General features: G+C 33.5%; 1 protein-coding gene across 1 annotated transcript; it reads left to right on the top strand.

The window, feature by feature from the left end:
* The first annotated feature begins 204 nt into the window (after positions 1 to 204).
* LOC132720331 (uncharacterized) lies at positions 205 to 4,010 on the top strand. The gene is made up of 7 exons (XM_060704459.1): positions 205 to 216; positions 923 to 1,066; positions 1,305 to 1,436; positions 1,680 to 1,755; positions 1,926 to 2,055; positions 2,222 to 2,487; positions 2,706 to 4,010. Exons 1-7 carry the CDS (start codon positions 205 to 207, stop codon positions 2,963 to 2,965), a joined length of 1,020 nt encoding a protein of 339 aa, XP_060560442.1. The 3' UTR covers positions 2,966 to 4,010.
* Positions 4,011 to 7,154: the final 3,144 nt, after the last annotated feature.

Here is a 7,154-nt window from a genome sequence, read left to right as displayed (position 1 = left end):
CATTGATAAGATAAGATAAGTTTTATTTCAAGTCGGCAAGTTTTCAACAGTACAACATAAGCTCTAGGAGCTTCTATAACCGACTGTATATAACATAAAGTATAAGATCAACAAAGATAAAACAGCTACAATAAAAAAAATGATTAGACATGATATATATACATCACATACATAAAACAGACCTTTTTAGATATTTTTATAAAAATGAATCAGATGGTAAAAAACTAAATGATAGTCAGTGTTCCCATTCACGCACAAATCATCAAATGTGAATTCCGTATAATTTACAAAAATCACGCATGAAATTACAACTAGGTGCGTGCATGCACGTATAAAAATTGAAGTAAAACTGCCAAAAAATTATCCGCAAATTCGAAGCACAAATCAATAATCTACTCACAAATCTCTGAAATTGTTTACAAGACCGTAATTTAATCCGAGGTCATAACTTGGGTTTCCCAGCTGTGCTATTTTTAGCTCATGGACTGGTTTATAATTATTAACGACGCTTCGCACGCTTTGCTCATTCTGGGACAATTTATTTTGTTTATTAGTCAAAATCGCTGTATGAGTATCCGATACTTACAATTTCTTCAAAATAGCCTGATATTTGTGTCAAATAACGAAGTCGAAACTGCATTTCAATCTGCTTGAATAAAAATGGCGTCGTTGAAGAGGGAAAAGAGTCAACTCGGCCCTATACCAACTCGGCCCGGGTCAACTCTGAGGTAAATTAATCTGTCAAACTTGAAATTACAATTTACAAAATTACAATAATGAACCTGCTTTAATAGCAGAAAAGAATATTTTTAAGTAATATAAATAATGCATTAGTGTAAAGACGCATTAAAGACGCACATGTATAAATTAATTATTGTCCGACCTATGTATTTAATCATGTCAATTTATTATCTTTTTATAGATTAATCAAGATTTCCTCAAGTGTGAAGACTTTATCATCGCGGATGTACGTGTAGATCGTGAACGACATATTGTGTTCTCTACGAAGGAACAACTTGATGTACTGAGTCATGCGAAACGCTGGTTTATAGATGGGACCTTTAAGGTATATTTTTTCATCTACTAATGTACACGTACTCTATATACATGAAAATTGCTATTCATTGAAGTATAGTACAGTAAATAATTAAGGGTATTTTAAAACAAATTATTTATCTTTTAATCGATAAGTATATAAAATTATATAAATACATTGACAAAGTAAGATTTATCCAAGAAGTTAAAGAAGCATATGAGATCTGTAAACAGTTACAATTTTGTTGAACAAATATTTTTTTTTTCAGATTGTCGGTCAGCCCTTTCAGCGTGGACAACTTATGTCGATACATGCCTTTGTGCAAGAAGATGATGAGTGCCAGCAATTCCCCTTAATCTTCTGTTTGATGTCGAGACGCACCACCGCTGATTATGTTGCCGTATGTACATTGTTTCTTATAGATCTAAAATGCTAAAGTCGATATGTGTTAAAATACAAGAATCTAAAATAACCTACAGATTTAAATTTTAATTTCTTAAAAATCAAGATGTCTTTACAAGAGTTTATTTTATGCTGTACGTCCAAACCATATAAATAAAAATATAAAAAACAAGTCGTGATATGGGAGTAAAAAGGCGGAATACTCAGGATATCATAAATTTAACTCATTATTGCTTTTCAGGTGTTGAAGGCTATCCGTGACAAATTGGAAAGTTTGTCAGTTGAGGGTTTCATGTTGGATACATTGAGCTCGGTATGTATATATTAGTTGTACCCTTCGTTATTTACAATATCAAGTTCATTTTTTATACTTCATCATTTACATAAAATATAAAATTTTAAAAACATAAAAACGCTTTCATATAATTCTTGATTAAACATAGTTTTTATTTGTATTTCTATTGCATAAGTTAATTTTATAATTTAGCGGCATGGAATGCAGTCCGAGAAGTTTTTGGTCCAGGCGTAGATATTAAGGGATGTGTGTTCCACTGGTTTCAGGCGGTTTGGCGACAGGTCCAAGCCAATGGGCTATCCACCACCTACAACGCTCCTTTTAAAAAAACTAGATATTTATATCTATATCCTATATATAGAATAAGTGTAAAATGATACGTACATTGAACTTACCATCCAGGTCCGTTGAATTATTATATTCATTATTATCATTGTTCGTGTTACCTAATTGCAATGAACATATATCTTTCTGCTTACTTGATAAAGAAATGAAATATTTATATGGTATGTTTTAGTTATTGAGTTTCTACTTTTTCAGACTCACAAGTATTTGCGACAGCTGATGGCACTTCCGTTTCTTCCAGTGAATCACATAGTGCCAACATTCAGGGAGCTGCAGGGACGAGCCACAAACCCTCAGATTGTAGCGTTCTGCAGTTACCTGGAACGACAGTGGATTGGGAATCCCTCATTCCCAGTCAGTTCTTGGTGTGTATTCCGCCAGCCGGTACGGACCAATAATGATGTAGAAGGTAATGACATTATTTTTTTATAAGTTTATAAGTTATTTGATTAAATGAAGTCTGCTTTAGTAGCGAAAATGTTTATACGTTATTTGATTTAATGAAGAGTTAATGAAGTCTGCTTTAGTAGCGAAAATACTGGTATATAACACTACTTCTACTGTATATGCATATTTATCCTTTTTGCTAATTTAAGATGTAATTACATATTTTTTATGTCCTTCCAGGCTGGCATCATCGCATCAACAGGAAAGCTGGTGGATGCTCTATGTCTTTCTACAGACTCGTTCCTCTACTACGTAGGGAAGCGGACTCCGTTGGCCAGTCCCTACGTACAGGTGATCTGAACAGGGCCAGATCTTCACGAACAACCAGGATGGAACGAACACTTCAAGACCTCTGGGAAAGATACCAATCATCAGCACTTACAACAACAGCTTTTTTGAAAGCGTGTTCATCACTGTACGGACCGTCGACGTCGTCTTAGAGTGTTGGTATGAAATGACGAGGTGAACTTTCTGGTGCTGATGGTGGTGCCGTCGATGACGGTTGTATTGTTATGTAAACAATATATGTTTTGTTATGTAAACAATATATGTTTTGTCATGTAAATAAAATATGTTTTGTCATGTAAAAAAATATATGTCTTGTGTTTTCTTGTCTTGTTTATATCCTATATATTTGTCTAAAATATATATTTTGTGTTGTTTTTTTTGTCATGTTTAAATCATGTTTGTCTAAAATATTTGATTTCTGTTTTTCGCTTGTTGTGTTTTGTTTTGTTTTATTAAAATATGTCTGTACAGTTAGTCATTAAATGTTTAATATCATAGTAGAAGTATTGTACATATCTTTTCATATAGCGGTTACTATTTTGTATTTTTTGTAAATAAAATATGTTGTTGATTAATAAATGTATTGTCTCATTCTGCCTCTTCACTTGTTTGTATCATAATTTTGTAACAATAAATGTTATATAAAACACTGTTTGCTCTTTGTTATATTTATAAACTCTCTCTGTTGGTCTCTTTATGAACTACGTAAAAAACCGAGGTAAATCGAGTGAAAAACTTGAGTTGTTCCCCTTAGTTTACGCTCGCAAAAGAATGCAAATTTAGCCGTGTTTAAATCGCTAATTTGTGGCGATTAAATGTCCGATTTTTAAATTTATTACATCAAATAAAATCTGGTGATTTAAGTTTTCTCTCAGTATATATTTCAACACATTGTTTGACACTGAAGGTACTTAAATTTAAGGTTAAACCTACCACGAGTCAGAAATACAGTGAGATACGCAATCGGTTATCTTTTGTCTTTACTCGCAATTCTACTGATAAGAAAAGCCTGTCTGCTGCTAGTTCGGGAACTGACAGTCCATGTATTATAAATAATTACAAATATTACAAAAAATAGTGATTACACAAACCTAAATATAAATAATTGAAAAGTGGGCCGAGTTGACCCGTGCCGAGTTGGTATAGGGCCGAGCTGACTCGGGGGCCGAGTACGTTTTAGGGCCGAGCTGACCCGGAATCGTTGAAGAGCCAATCACGTGATTCACTCGCGCATTTATATAATTTCTGCGTACAGTACAAATTTAAACTAAATTGTAATTTTAATTTTCAATACTTTAATACAATTATAAATGTATGACAACCCCTTCTATATTCAATGCATGAATGGATTTTCTAACTTGTAACCGAACATACGGAACTATTTCTTTTGTCAACGAAATTCGGTTGGCAATAAGAAGTAGTGGTAGCAAGACACCTCACCCCCCAGACACTTCACCCCTCAAAATTTGAAGACACTTCACCCCTTAAGACACTTCACCGCCCAAAATCAGTAAGACACTTCACCCCTCATCCAATTTTTTTCTATAAAGTAAATAAAACAAGTTGGTCAACAACAAAATGCTTATAAATGTTTATATTTATTATTTTTAGTATTAGATCTATTTGATTAAAAATTTTGCTTATTACCTTTATTTTTACTAAGTTTAAGCTGATTTAGGTTAATTGGTTCAATGTATTGCCAAATGATATATCACGGCACTTTCATCCATTAAGTGTTTATGGCATGTCACCTTGTTTATTCAACATGTTGATTAGTTGTTTAATCAACGGTTATCTCACAATTGATTAGATAATTGAATTAAATTGTTATGATTGTATGAAAATTAAATTTATTAATTCTTATTAAATAAATTAAATAAATTAAATAAATAAATAAAATGAATATAAATGAATATGAATGAATGAATCGGTTGCTTTATAAAATATAGTAAATATAAATTATTTTCCATCATTTTCAGACACAATTATCCTGCATTTAATACAAAGATCATTCATAATGTCATTTATTAAACAAATAAATAGCACCAGTTATGTAAATTAAGCACAAGGTTAAAGCACAAACCATCACCAAATGAACGTAACTCAATGATTATTATATGGTAAGGATCAAACTGAAAACAAACTTAAGTACCAAAACTTCAAGAATTAAATCAACTCAAAATCTATTAGACAATGGGTTAAAACAATAAACATACTCAATCACTATTGAATGTATTTAACATAATCTACATAAATAATTGTTAAACACAAAATAAACAAGAGCCATGTCAACATGGCCATCCCCCGCCGAATGTGTTTGCTCATTGGAAGAATGTATATGTAGTAGAGCGGAATAATTCCATTTTAAGAGGTCTTTTGGTAATGAAAACTGATGGCTATAGTGATTACAGATTTGAAACCTATGTGAATACTGATGGCTGAAAATAACAAAGGGCAATTACTGAAAAATAATGCAGGGTAGGTTATCATTCTTGTGTGCTGCATCCCTCCTCAGTAAAATCTATCCACCTATGAAGTTTCAAGTTGATACCTCAAATACTTTTTGAGAAAAAAAATTGAATTGAAAAATTAAGTATGAAAAAGAACAAAGGGCAATAACACAACAATTATAAAAGGTAGAGTTATCATTCTTGTGCAGTGCACACCTCCTGAGTGAGATCTATGCACCTATGAAGTTTCATTTTGATATCTCAAAGGCTTTTTGAGTTATGCTCTGGACAAAAATTAATTTTGAAAAATAACAAAGGGCAATAACTCAAAAATAATGCAGGGTAGAGTTATCATTCTTAAGCACTGCACTCCTCCTCAATGAGATCCATCCATCTTTGAAGTTTCAAGTTGATACCTCAAATACTTTTTCAGATAAGCTCTGGACAAAATAGCATGGAAAAAAACAAAGGGCAATAACTCAAAAATTGTATAGGGAAGAGTTATCATTCTTGCGCACAACATTCCTCCTCAATAAGATCTATCCACCTATGACATTTCATGTTGATATCTCAAACACTTTTTGAGTTATGCTCAACTCAGGTGAAAAATTAGGTATGAAAAATAACAAAGGGCAATAACTCAAAAATTATGAAAGGTATAGTTATCATTCTTGTGCACTGCACTCCTCCTTAATGAGATCCATCCACCTATGAAGTTTCAAGTTGATACCTCAAATACTTTTTGAGATAAAGTCTGGACAAAATAGAATGAAAAATAACAAAGGGCAATAACTCAAAAATTATGCAGGGTAGAGTTATCATTCTTGTGCACTGCACTCCTCCTCAATGAGATCCATCCACCTATGAAGTTTCAAGTGGATACCTCAAATACTTTTTCAGATAAGCTCTGGACAAAATAGCATAAAAAAACAAAGGGCAATAACTCAAAAACTGTATAGGGAAGAGTTATCATTCTTGCGCACAACATTCCTCCTCAATAAGATCTATCCACCTATGACATTTCATGTTGATATCTCAAACACTTTTTGAGTTATGCTCCACTCAGGTGAAAAATTAGGTATGAAAAATAACAAAGGGCAATAACTCAAAAATTATGAAAGGTAGAGTTATCATTCTTGTGCACTGCATACCTCCTGAGTGAGATCTATGCACCTATGAAGTTTCATGTTAATATCTCATAGGCTTTTGGAGTTATGCTCTGGACAAAAATCAATTTTGAAAAATAACAAAGGGCAATAACTAAAAAATCATGCAAGGTAGAGTTATCATTCTTGTGCACTGCACTCCTCCTCAATGAGGTCTATCCACCTATGAAGTTTCAAGTTTATAACTCAAATACTTTTAGAGATATGCTTCGGACAAAAATGTCGGACGGAAGGACGGACGGACGGACGGAAGGACGGACGGAAGGTCGGACGGACGGAGACTATTTCTATATCCTCCGCCGAAATTTTTCGGCGGGGGATAAAAAATGAGGGGTGAAGTGTCTCAATCAAATTTCTTGAAATGAGGGGTGAACTGTCTGAGGGGTGAAGTGTCTGCAAAAAAGGGCGTAGGGTGAAGTGTCTGGGGGTGAAGTGTCTGTAAGCCGAAATAGTTCGGTTAGCGCTAGCGCGCGGAGCAAAAGTACCGTATATCGTGAAATGGAAAGGCAGAGTTGCGATTGTTTGGAATTGCGATTGTTTGCCTGTAGATGGGTGGTTATACCTTTGTGTCGATTTACATACGACACAAAAATGTGTCTATTAGTCTACAGGTTTTTTTTTGCTATATAACTGTAGCCGTTTAACGGCTACTTCCCCAGCTGGAAAAAAATTCCCCTTGAGCTAAAAAATTCCCCTTGGTCTGAATAAAATCAACTATTATGGCT

This window comes from Ruditapes philippinarum, unplaced genomic scaffold (genome assembly GCF_026571515.1).
Source record: "Ruditapes philippinarum isolate M1 unplaced genomic scaffold, ASM2657151v2 ctg7492_1_1_1_1, whole genome shotgun sequence".
Taxonomy (NCBI): Eukaryota; Metazoa; Mollusca; class Bivalvia; order Venerida; family Veneridae; genus Ruditapes; species Ruditapes philippinarum.
Note: the sequence above shows the minus strand (reverse complement) of the source record. Positions and strands in the feature narration are given on the sequence as shown.

Coding starts and splice junctions, on each gene's coding strand:
- LOC132720331 (XM_060704459.1), top strand. Junction 1,437..1,679: donor CCACCGCTGATTATGTTGCC/GTATGTACATTG, acceptor ATTGCTTTTCAG/GTGTTGAAGGCTATCCGTGA. Junction 2,056..2,221: donor ACCACCTACAACGCTCCTTT/TAAAAAAACTAG, acceptor TACTTGATAAAG/AAATGAAATATTTATATGGT.